A 12500-nucleotide genomic window follows, 5' to 3' on the forward strand; every position below is an offset into this window, starting at 1 on the left:
TCGTGTCTTCAAGAGAAACAAACGGTCTGAAAGTTCACTTAGGAAGGTCACTGAAAGTTACGTTTTCACACGGGACACTTACGGTCCCCAGGTCAAAGTCCTGTTGGTTTGACCCGGCACCCTTTAAGGCCTTTTGGTTTGACCCGGCACCCTTTAAGGCCTTTTGGTTTGACCCGGCACCCTTTAAGGCCTGTTGGTTTGACCAGACAGCCTTTAAAACGTAACTCTCGCCAAAATGCAACCTAGGCTCTTTTTGTGAATGGACCCGAGTCTTTCGTTTAAAAGCATATTTATGATGCAAATGTCACTTTTAAGATTTACCGTATTCTCGTTTTGGGTCAAATGGCCTTTTGAATGGGAGAGCTAGGGGCGCTACTATCATCACATCAAAATATCTATTTATAAACCACTAAGAAGGCTCGACACAACATGAGCCTTTGCTCCAAGTATCACCAGGAGCTCTACACCTTAACCACAGCACTGACAACATTGGTTGTGTTCAGAGTTTACTAAAAAGAAAGGTTTCAACAACTCACGTTAGCTGTTGTTTACGCTATCCGCCATCTTGCCCGTCCTTGTGCTAAGCTCCGGACGGAGCCGCGGTGCCTCTGCTAAATAGTCTCAGGAAGGAGCTTGTTTTGGTGGAACATGTGGACGTTCAAAAGTAGTTTTAGTCAGAGGGACAGATAGTCTAGCTAGCTGTCTGGATTTACCCTGCAGAGATCTGAGGAGCAGTTAACCATAGTCCTCACAAATCAGCCGGAGGTTAGAACCCCAACACAGAGACAGAGGAAGGGGACGCACATCTGGTCTGAATGAGGGACATCTGGAGGTGAGACTACGTCAACAAGTGTACTACATGTAAATCAGTCCCTCCAGAAAAACGTGATCATGTGATCTCATAATTCAACGCATAATCAGGCAAATTCTGCATATTTTATCTTATTTCGGGGCACTTTCGCTGCATAAATTGCAGATTTCCGTGTAAAATATGCGGGGCTTGCATGATGTCATAATCCCCACATTTTCGTTGCAAAAAAAGTCCCAAATATCTTATCAGAAAGATGAAAAATGTTGCGTTTACTTCACACAAGAGCAGCCATATTTCCCCGTTGCCATGGGAACGTTATGAAGTGATGTAATTACGTGACGTGAACGTCATCTAAAAGCTGCAAACCCCGCGATGATGCCACGATGACGCCGCGATGACGCCACGATGACGCCATGACGCCGCGATGACGCCGCGATGACGCCACAGCTTTAAAAAGTTCCCGCATATTCATCGCGTCAAATTGCACAAATATCCTGAATATTCCATCATATTTTTTAAGAAAACGTGACGAATAATCAAGGATTTGAGCCCAAAACAGTCACAAGAAACCTTCCCATGTTTCTGGAAGGACTGGTAAGAGTACTCACAGCACAGTGTACTACATGTAGGAGTACTCCCAGCACAGCACAGTGTACTACATGTAGGAGTACTCCCAGCACAGTGTACTACATGTAGGAGTACTCCCAGAAGTATCTGCATTGAGACCATCAGACTAGAGAAGACCGGCCTTCTTGTAATTCTTCGTAGATTAAACTAACAAATGTAACTTAACGAGTTTTCCAGCATGCTGATTACATCGCCGTAAAACTCAGATTAAATACTTTTATGCTGCATAAAAGGTTTGTTTGGTAGTCATTACGGTTAGGATTTAAAGGCCTCTGATATTAAGAGTGAGCAGCAGGTAGACGGGCCAACGGGAGCAGCCCTGCCTGAAGGAAACCAACAGAACGAGTTTCATTTAATTATTTCACTTCTGAGAGATTATTCAAATAAAATCTCATAACGCAACATTTCAGTCTGAGTTTCTTTATTCCAGCAGAAAAACACATGAAACTGTGACCCTGAAAGCACCGTGGTGTGTTCACTTACACCCTCAAAATCAGGATAAACCAGCATTACAGTTCTTCTTCCCTCTGAGAGGATGAAGAGACTGAAGTATAAATATCAAACTAATTCAAGTAAACACACACACACACACAGACACACACTCACACACACACACACACACAGACACACACTCTCACACAGACACACACACTCTCACACAGACACACACAAACACACACACACTCACACAGACACAGACACACTCACACAGACACACACTCACACACTCTCACACAGACACACACTCTCACACAGACACACACTCTCACACAGACACACACTCACACAGACACACACTCACACACTCACACACAGACACACACTCTCACACACACTCACACAGACACACACTCTCACACAGACACACACTCTCACACAGACACACACTCTCACACAGACACACACTCTCACACAGACACACACTCTCACACAGACACACACTCTCACACAGACACACACTCTCACACAGACACACACTCTCACACAGACACACACTCTCACACACCAAAAATATAAAATATACAGGAAGAGAAAACTGGAGTTCTGCATTAAAATCCAACAAAAAGTCAAAAATTCATCAAGAGAAACATTTACAAAGTAACGGGGTCGTCCAATCAGACGAGCTGAGCTGTGATTGGTCTACAGCGTGGGGTCGAGCCAAGCTGTGATTGGTCTACAGCGTGGGGCCGAGCCAAGCTGTGATTGGTCTACAGCGTGGCAAGGAGGTCTCGGACCTGCGGGAGGAAAAAGATCACAACGCTCTGACAAATATCTCAAATATCAGTAGAATATCTAAGAAATATCAGGAAAGTACCCTGAAAATACTGGTAAAATATGTAAGAAATATCAGGTAGAAGAGATGTGAGCCTGACCTCGTCGATGATGGCTTCCTGTTTGATGGGATCGTTCTTAAAGTCGTCGTCAACGTCCAGAACAAGAACAGGAAGTTCATTCAGGTACTCAAAGTCCAGACTACACACACACACACACACACACACACACAGAGTGATAAAAGGGTTATTCAAAGTCTACTTAAAGAGCAACAACCCTCTGCACAAGTAGTTCAAATCACACAACTGAAATACTGTCTGTGTGTGTCTGTGTGTGTGTGTGTGTGTGTGTGTGTGTGTGTCTGTGTGTGTGTGTGCTTGTTTTACTATATTCATGGGGTCCAAAAACCAGGGAATACAGTATACTTGAGGGGTCTGCACAGCCTTGTGGGGCCCAAAATGCTGGACCCCACAAGGTTAAAGGTGTGTTTGAGGGTTAAGACCTGGTTTTAGGATTAGGGTTAGAATGAGGTTCTGGTTAGGGTGAGGGTAAGGGTTAAGGTTAGGGTAAGGGGCTAGGGAATGCATTATGTCAATGACGGGTCCCCACAAAGATAGGGAAACAAACGTGTGTGTGTGTGTGTGTGTGTGTGTGTCTCTCTGTGTGTGTGTGTCTCTCTGTGTGTGTGTGTGTGTGTGTGTGTGTGTGTTACCTGAGCTTTCTGTCACTGAGCCAGTCTTCATGTTTAAGGTGCAGCTGGTCGAGATAGTCCAGAGGGATTCCCTGTTCCTCCTCTCTGCCACGGTGCATCAGACGCTGCATACAGCGCTGAAAACACAGAGAAACATGAAGGCATCGTCAGAGCTGTAATATACAGAGAGAAACAGGGGATCATGAAGGCATCAGAGCTGTAATATACAGAGAGAAACAGGGGCTCATGAAGGGTTCTCCAGATAATGCTGCTACAAAGATCTAATGTCTGTGATTGGCTGACTAGGGTCACTGAGGAGGTAGATGATGCTATGGGACTGAGGGATTATGGGATATAGAGTTCTCTGTGAGAATAACCTGTGGGACTGAGGGATTATGGGATATAGAGTTCTGTGTGAGACTAACCTGTAAAACTGAGGGATTATGGGATATAGAGTTCTGTGTGAGACTCACCTGAGGCGGAGCGCGGAGGTAGATGATGGCGTCCAGGGCGATGTCCTGTTCAAACTGGGTCAGTAACCAGGTGTGATAGTCCTGATAAAGTCTCCACTCGGTCTCTGTCAGGCTGCCGCTCTCAAACAGGCTGGATGCAAACACGTACCTGCACACACAGGAAGAAGAATAAGAACTACAAACACATACCTGCACACACAGGAAGAAGAATAAGAACTACAAACACGTACCTGCACACACAGGAAGAAGAATAAGAACTACAAACACATACCTGCACACACAGGAAGAAGAATAAGAACTACAAACACATACCTGCACACAGGTAGAAGAATAAGAACTACAAACCCCTACCTGCACACACAGCCCTTGCCCCGGGGAACTGGCAGCTCAGCATCACATGTAGACCAAACATTCTACGTTTCACGTAAATCGGAATAACTTTTGCCAAGATACAACCGTTCCTGTTTCGACAGCCACCTACAGGAAGTTGTTCCTCCATAACTTGCGCATTGTTCTAGCGATCAAAATTCTATGAATAACTTTTGGTCATGAGGGTCCTCCGAGTCTATGTGCCAGTTTTCGTGCCGATTGGACTCACACCCCAGGACGAGTTACACCGAGTAGGTGTCCCATATATCAATATTTAGCTGATTATTGAAAAAAAATAATTAAATGGCGCCATCTAATGGCCGATTGACGCCAGGTTTGGCACAGATGCTCAACCAGCCATGAGGAACAATGTGTTCAAGTTTCGGGGCAATCAGAGCAATTGTTGCCAAGATAACGCAACTTCCTGTTTAGATAGGAAGTTGCTATAACTTGCGCATTTTTTCAACCATGAGAATTCTCTGGATAACTTTTCGTCATGAGAGTCAACAGATACGACCTGCAAAGATTCAAGAAGATTGACATCACGGCCTAGGACGAGTTTGAAAGAATGTAAATCATATGAAAAATGCATAATTAAAAATGGCCGCCGTCCGGTTGGGCGGAGCTAATGAAGGTAAATGGGAAATATGTCCGCAATGATTAGAGCAATATGGGTATTAAATCTGGTGAAGATCGGAGCAACTATGTCCAAGTTAAGGCCTTCCAGGCATTAGGGGGCGCTATGGAGCCCACTTACAGGTTTGGGCCAAATCGCTGTACAGTCTCGCAGAGCTCCCAGCTGTTCATGTGGGCGCCAATCTTTGTGAGTTTTCGTAAATATTGAGGCCGTCAAAAATGTGCCCAAGTGCTAAAACCAATAAGGGGGCGCTATAGAGCAACCACACCACTCCCAAGCCTCAATGTGATGATCACATAATCAGATGAAAGAGTTTACTATTCTGCACATGGCTGCAACATGTTGAGAGTTTTCGTGCATCCTGAAGTCCTCAAACAAGTGTTCGTAAAATTTCGCACGAAAAGATTTCGGATTTTTTTGTAATTTTTCCTAAAAATAGCTCCATGGACGTGAAGATGAGACCTATGTTCCCTCTCAATTTGGTATATTAACTTATTACTTTTGTCCAATTTAAGGTGCACATTAGGTGGCGGTATGGCGGCCCCTGGCAACGCCCGAGCCCAGTCACTACACAACTCAACAACTTTCACCAGCTGTGCAAATCTTTGTGAGTTTTCGGGCATTTTAACCCGTCAAAAATGCAACGAAAGACTCGGAAAAATAATAATCCTTAAAAAAAAACAGGTGCCTCGCACTTTCAGTGCTCGGGCCCTAATAACTAGAAAATGCTGATTAGCTAAGATGCTAACGCTAAACTGGATTAATATCTTAAATCTGTAAGAAGATGAAGTAGTGAAGACAGACAGACAGACAGACAGACAAACAGGCAGGCAGACAGACAGGGATGAATTGTGTGGAAAGGAAATGTGTGTGTCTGTGTGTCTCTCTGTGTGTGTCTGTGTCTGTCTGTCTCTCCATGTGTGTCTCTGTGTGTCTGTGGGTGTCTGTGTGTCTGTGTGTGTGTGTCTGTGGGTGTCTGTGTGTCTGTGGGTGTGGGTGTCTGTGTGGGTGTGTGTCTGTGTCTGTCTGTCTCTCTGTGTGTGTCTGTCTGTCTCTCTATGTGTGTCTGTCTGTCTGTGTGTGTCTGTGGGTGTCTGTGTGTGTGTGGGTGTGGGTGTGTGTGGTGTCTGTGTCTCTGTGTGTGTGTGTCTGTGTGGGTGTGTGTCTGTGTGTCTCTGTGTCTGTGTGTCTCTCTGTGTGTGTCTGTCTGTGTGTGTCTGTGGCTGTCTGTGTGTGTCTGTGGGTGTGGGTGTGTGTGGTGTCTGTGTCTCTGTGTCTCTGTGTGTGTGTGTGTGTGGGTGTGTGTGGGGTGTCTGTGTGTGTGTGTGTGTGTGGGGTCTGTGTGTGGGGTCTGTGGGGTGTTTGTGGGGGTGTCTGTGGGGGTGTCTGTGGGGGTGTCTGTGGGGGTGTCTGTGGGGGTGTCTGTGGGGGGTGTCTGTGGGGGTGTCTGTGGTTACCTGTCTGAGTAGACGGAGCGTTCGTAGAACTGGACCGGGTTTTCAGCCTGCTGGAGTTTGAGAGACGGAGCCTGGAGTTGAGAACGGACTCTGCTGAGACACGCATAACTCTGACACACAGACAGGTAGAGAGACAGACAGGTAGAGAGACAGACAGGTAAATCGTCCAATATTTCAAAATGCACTCATTAAAGCTAATTTAACTGGCCAAACTGTTGAAGTCCTTCTGACATTACACAATAATAAATGTCATAATATTTATGAACTAAAAAAAGAAGTAGTTCATTCATGATTGTGTCCATGCATCTAATGACTAGCGGCCCTAGCATCTAATGACTAGCGGCCCTAGCATCTAATGACTAGCGGCCCTAGCATCTAATGACTAGCGGCCCTAGCATCTAATGACTAGCGGCCCTAGCATCTAATGACTAGCGGCCCTAGCATCTAATAGCTAGCGGCCCTAGCATCTAATGACTAGCGGCCCTAGCATCTAATGACTAGCGGCCCTAGCATCTAATGACTAGCGGCCCTAGCATCTAATGACTAGCAGCCCTAGCATCTAATGACTAGCAGCCCTAGCATCTAATGACTAGCAGCTCTAGCATCTAATAGCTAGCGGCCCTAGCATCTAATGACTAGCAGCTCTAGCATCTAATAGCTAGCGGCCCTAGCATCTAATGACTAGCGGCCCTAGCATCTAATGACTAGCGGCCCTAGCATCTAATGACTAGCAGCTCTAGCATCTAATGACTAGCAGCCCTAGCATCTAATGACTAGCGGCCCTAGCATCTAATGACTAGCAGCTCTAGCATCTAATAGCTAGCGGCCCTGTCTCACCGCTGCTGCTGTGCTGCGTCTTCCTTCAACATGAGCTGCCGCCTCCCTTAGTCTGAGGCACCGTCTCCTCCATAGACATGTACATACACACACATAAAAAATAATATAGTATATAATATACGATATATAATACATGATATATAGTATATAATAAATAATATATAGTATATAATATACATCTCCTCCCGTCTCCTCGTCTTGTTCATGCCCAGCACCATTTGTTTTAACTCCTTTCGTAACTAAAGCTGGATGTACCATGAATGCTCCAACAGGAGGAGGTCTCTGGAGGAGGTCTCTACGCGCTCCAACAGGAGGAGGTCTCAGGAGGAGGTCTCCACGCACTCCAACAGGAGGAGGTCTCAGGAGGAGGTCTCTACGCGCTCCAACATGAGGAGGTCTCAGGAGGAGGTCTCCACGCACTCCAACAGGAGGAGGTCTCTGGAGGAGGTCTCTACGCGCTCCAACATGAGGAGGTCTCAGGAGGAGGTCTCCACGCACTCCAACAGGAGGAGGTCTCAAGAGGAGGTCTCCACGCACTCCAACAGGAGGAGGTCTCTACGCACTCCAACAGGAGGAGGTCTCTACGCACTCCAACAGGAGGAGGTCTCTACGCACTCCAACAGGAGGAGGTCTCTACACGCTCCAACAGGAGGAGGTCTCAGGAGGAGGTCTCCACGCACTCCAACAGGAGGAGGTCTCTACGCACTCCAACAGGAGGAGGTCTCTACGCACTCCAACAGGAGGAGGTCTCTACAGGCTCCAACTTTGACCACATTTTTCTAGCTGCGTTACCATGGAGACCACACCGGCACCGCACTCTCGCATTTCGGCAAAGACCCGCCCTACTTTGCATCTGATTGGCTAGAACTCGTTTTTGGTAGGTGGAAGTTCGGTGATTGGTTAAATCCAGTTTATCAAAACTAATCCCATGTGGACTTTTTAATGTATTTATTTCTAGTCCTATGCCAGTAATCTGGCACCAGGCCGAGTCCACCAGGCCGAGTCCACCAGGCCGAGTCCACCAGGCCGAGTCCACCAGGCCTGGAGGACTTACAGCTGGTTCCTCTCATATGATTGGTCGGGGAAATCAGTCGACTCCAAAATAATAAACCGCACGCAAGTTCCCAAATTTTATTTTTCCTCACGACCGCACGTTGGAGATCCGGCACAGTGCCGGAATACTTTAAACCCTGTACATGTATGTATGTGTGTATATATACACATGTACACTAGTATATGTCAACATAACTGTGTATAGTTGTGGAGCCCCCTAGTGGATGAAGAGTGGGACTGCAGAGAGAGTGCTGTGTACCCTTTATATTCCATACATGGCTGGGATTAGATAGTTTTGGGATTAGATAGTTTTGGGATTTTCTTTTCCTTCTTTAACAAAAACACTTCACACAGAGTACGTGTCACTATACAGACATGAACGCCCCCCCCCCCCCCGCCCCCAATGGACACCTATAGGTCGTTACCTGGAAGGTGTAGGACCAGCGGTTGGGTTTATCATACAACATCTGCAGCAGGTTTCCCCCACTCTTCTGGGATGAACTCAGCTCCTACACACAGACACACACACACACATATACATACACACACACACGATGGAGGTAAAAGTTCAGAGCTTGTGTTTGGTGTGGCAGAGATAGAGGCAGTGCTGTTTCCTATTTCCTGTACGGGACTCTCACCCCCCCTCAAAACACCCCCACAAGTCTGATCTGTTACATGACTGGCCCCCGCAGCCCCAAAAAGTCTTATTGTGAAAGGACAGTCTGTCTGACCGCAGCGTTAGGGGCTTTATGTCATCAGCTACAGTATTAATCCATCTTTTATTCTGCAAAGACAGAATCTCTTCTGTGGGGTGATGTGTTCAGGGGCTGTTTGTTCACCTGGTAAATGTCGTCGCTGTCGTTCTGGACGTTGCACCATTTCCCGATGGGTTCAGGGATCACCTCCCAGTCCTCAGACGCCGCCTCAAGGAGACGCACAAAGGTAGACTTCCCTGCAGCTGAGAGACAGACAGACAGATGTATTTGTTGTGTAACTGTGTGTGTGATTATATATATCTCATCTTAATAACTAATAATTTTTAATTAAACATTAAACCAACAGTTCTGTTCATCAGAAAGTTAAAAACTATTATTTTCAGATTGTTATGAGTGTTTCACGGCAGCCATTAGTCCGGAAGTTAGTTTTATTTTGAAGGGCTTCCTTTCTGAATATATTTAATCATAAATATAAGAGAACACCAAGTCTTTTACTGTCATACTGTAGTTACACTAATACATGAAGCCTGACAGGAAGTAAAAGCTCCACATATTATTGATAATTAAACATTTGGTTTTGGCGCCAATCAGCTGTGACGGCGGGACGGACTTTAAATCCGACCGTAAATCACTGGTCATCATAATCAACATACCCGCCGTCTGCTCGAGCCTGTTAACTAGTTCCCGGATGTTGGTCTCCTTTATGGAGGGAGAGAGAGAGAGACAGAGAGAGATAGAGACAGAGAGAGATAGAGACAGAGAGAGAGATAGAGACAGAGAGACAGAGAGAGAGAGAGATAGAGACAGAGACAGATAGAGAGATATAAAGTTCTAAGTGATTATAATCCGGCATTTAGAGTCAGAAACATTTAAAACACTAACGTTCCTAAACTCACCGATGAGTCAGAAACATTTAAAACAGAGTAAAATAGAGGCTCGGATCAGTTTAATGTTCCTAAACTCACCGATGTTTCCCTCGATGGAGATCTTCTTCTCTCTGCGCGAGAAGCTGCCGGAGGGACTGGCGGGAACACGGCATGATCTCTTCGGTGGTGTCGCCATGTTCAACCTGTCTGTCTCTTTCTTTAGTTCTTTCTTTCGGGTTGTTGTTTGTAGTCCACTGTTCGCGCGGATTTCTGAGCGCGAGGTGCTTCTGAAATGAATTAAATCCCGCGCCGCGAGCTGTCAGGGTTCCGTTTCCGGGGGCGGGACTAAACAGCAGCAGAGATGTTTTGTTTCATCCCAGCTGAGAGGAGGTCTCACTCTGCTGCTGTTTACAGTTACTGTAACACTCAACCAGCTGAGAGGAGGTCTCACTCTGCTGCTGTTTACGTTACTGTAACACTCAACAAAGTTACTATCTATATATGTTATACAGTCAAGAGAGAGAGGAAACAGACTGAAGGTTCAACAGTTTAATATGAACAGAGACTGACTTCAACACGTTATTATCTCCTCCCCAAAACACAAAAACAGTAAAGGCTAAATTCTGCAGACCTCCATCCTGGATCCCTGCTGAGAACTGGACAACATCCTCAGATTCTGATTGGTTCCTGATCACTGATTGGTTCCTGATCATGGTTCCTAATCACTGATTGGTTCCTGATCATGGTTCCCGATCACCGATTGGTTCCTGATCATGGTTCCTGATCACCGATTGGTTCCTGATCATGGTTCCCGATCACTGATTGGTTCCTCATCAGTGAGCTCTCCGGGACAGCAGCATCTCTCGGATGTTATCTTCAGCTTCTTTCACGCTGCGTTCAAGGTACACCTTCTTCTGCTGGAAATAGCACAACAGGCACAGTCAGACAGCTGTGAGAGTGTGTGTGTGTCTCTGTGTGTCTGTGTCTCTCTGTGTGTGTCTGTGTGCGTGTGTGTGTCTGTGTGTCTCTCTGTGTGTCTGTGTGTCTCTCTGTGTCTGTGTGTGTGTGTGATACCTCTGTGTGTCTCTGTGTCTGTGTGTGTGTGATACCTGTGTGTGTGTGTGTGTGTCTGTCTGTCTGTCTGTCTGTGTGTGTCTTTACCTCGAGCTCTTTGATTTTCTCCTCAGCTGTTTTCTGTTTGTCCATCAGCTGATTGTTGATGTCTTCCTTCGACTGAAGAATGAACCTGACACACACACACACACACGTTAGATTTAAATATATAGGACCTTTGTAATTTTGACTTTGCCAAAGATGTTTTATAAAGGAGAAACACCACTCTAACTAGATAGATATAGAGTCTGGTTGTTACCCTTCCTCTCATTCATTCATTCATATTTATATATATATATATATATATATATATATATATATATATATATATATATACATACACACACACACACACAATTAGAATATCATGAAAAAGTTGATTTATTTCAGTAATTCCATTCAAAAAGTGAAATGTGTATATTATATTCATTCATAACACACAGACTGATATATTTCAAATGTTAATTTCTTTTAATTGTGATGATTATAACTGACAACTAATGAAATAGATGATCTATGGGTTAAGGTCAGACCAGTTTGCTGCCCTGACCTTAACCCCATAGATGTTCTATGGGGTTAAGGTCAGACCAGTTTGCTGCCCTGACCTTAACCCCATAGATGATCTATGGGGTTAAGGTCAGACCAGTTTGCTGCCCTGACCTTAACCCCATAGATGATCTATAGGGTTAAGGTCAGGCCAGTTTGCTGCCCTGACCTTAACCCCATAGATGTTCTATAGGGTTAAGGTCAGACCAGTTTGCTGCCCTGACCTTAACCCCATACAGGGATACCATGGTCCTTAAACCAGGTACTGGTAGCTTTGGCACTGTGTGCAGGTGCCAAGTCCTGTTGGAAAATGAAATCTGCATCTCCATAAAGTTGGTCAGGAGCAGGAAGCATGACGTGCTCTAAAACTTCCTGGTAGACGGCTGCGTTGACCCTGGACCTCAGAAAACACAGTGGACCAACACCAGCAGATGACAAACCCCCAAACCATCACTGACTGTGGAAACCTTACACTGGACTTCAAGCAACGTGGATTCTGTGCCTCTCCTCTCTTCCTCCAGACTCTGGGACCTTGATTTCCAAAGGAAATGCTAAATGTACTTTCATCAGAGAACATAACTTTGGACCACTCAGCAGCAGTCCAGTCCTTTTTGTCTTTAGCCCAGGCGAGACACTTCTGACGCTGTGTCTTGTTCAGGAGTGGCTTGACACAAGGAATGCGACAGCTGAAACCCAGGTCTTGCATCCGTCTGTGCGTGGTAGTTCTTGAAGCTCTGACTCCAGCTGCAGTCCACTCTTTGTGAATCCCCCCCACATTTCTGAATGGGTTTTGTTTCACCATCCTCTCCAGGGTGAGGTTATCCCTATTGCTTGTCCACTTTTTTCTACCACATCTTTTCCTTCCCTTCACCTCTCTATTAATGTGCTTGGACACAGAGCTCTGTGAACAGCCAGCCTCTTTAGCAATGACCTTTTGTGTCTTGCCCTCCTTGTCCAAGGTGTCAATGGTCGTCTTTTGGACAGCTGTCCAGTCAGCAGTCTTCCCCATGATTGTGTAGTCTACAGAACTAG

The 12500-nt window shown here is 45.7% G+C and overlaps 2 protein-coding genes across 3 annotated transcripts in view; both read right to left on the reverse strand.

Moving 5' to 3' along the window:
* Nucleotides 1-2163: 2163 nt before the first annotated feature.
* On the reverse strand, nucleotides 2164-10256 carry LOC144513452 (deoxycytidine kinase 2-like). 2 transcript variants are annotated; one of them, XM_078244533.1, is made up of 9 exons: nucleotides 9909-10001; nucleotides 9597-9642; nucleotides 9067-9185; nucleotides 8653-8736; nucleotides 6338-6447; nucleotides 3875-4022; nucleotides 3423-3538; nucleotides 2812-2911; nucleotides 2164-2673 (listed from the first exon to the last, which is right to left on the reverse strand). In XM_078244533.1, the coding sequence occupies exons 4-9, from the start codon at nucleotides 8692-8694 to the stop codon at nucleotides 2647-2649; spliced, it is 543 nt and encodes a 180-aa protein (XP_078100659.1). In that variant the 5' UTR covers nucleotides 8695-8736; nucleotides 9067-9185; nucleotides 9597-9642; nucleotides 9909-10001; the 3' UTR covers nucleotides 2164-2646. The 2 variants fall into 2 exon arrangements, with proteins under 2 accessions (XP_078100659.1, XP_078100658.1); XM_078244532.1 differs by lacking the exon at nucleotides 9597-9642 and having other exon boundaries at nucleotides 2165-2673; nucleotides 9909-10256.
* Nucleotides 10257-10343: 87 nt separating this feature from the next.
* The window catches only part of pfdn1 (prefoldin subunit 1), a 7409-nt gene continuing 5252 nt past the window's right edge, over nucleotides 10344-12500 (reverse strand). The window contains exons 3-4 of the mRNA XM_078244534.1: nucleotides 10971-11055; nucleotides 10344-10726 (exon numbers count right to left, since the gene is read on the reverse strand). Of these exons, the coding sequence (XP_078100660.1) occupies nucleotides 10643-10726; nucleotides 10971-11055 (169 nt within the window). The 3' untranslated portion in view covers nucleotides 10344-10642. The remainder of the gene's footprint in view (nucleotides 10727-10970; nucleotides 11056-12500) is intronic.

This window comes from Sander vitreus, unplaced genomic scaffold (genome assembly GCF_031162955.1).
Source record: "Sander vitreus isolate 19-12246 unplaced genomic scaffold, sanVit1 ctg255_0, whole genome shotgun sequence".
Classification (NCBI taxonomy): domain Eukaryota; kingdom Metazoa; phylum Chordata; class Actinopteri; order Perciformes; family Percidae; genus Sander; species Sander vitreus.

Coding starts and splice junctions, on each gene's coding strand:
- LOC144513452 (XM_078244532.1), bottom strand. CDS start 10,005: ATGGCGACACCACCGAAGAGATCATGCCGTGTTCCCGCCAGTCCCTCC. Junction 9,186..9,908: donor CTCCATCGAGGGAAACATCG/GTGAGTTTAGGA, acceptor TCTGTCTCTCAG/CTGCAGGGAAGTCTACCTTT. Junction 6,448..8,652: donor GCTGGTCCTACACCTTCCAG/GTAACGACCTAT, acceptor TCTGTGTGTCAG/AGTTATGCGTGTCTCAGCAG.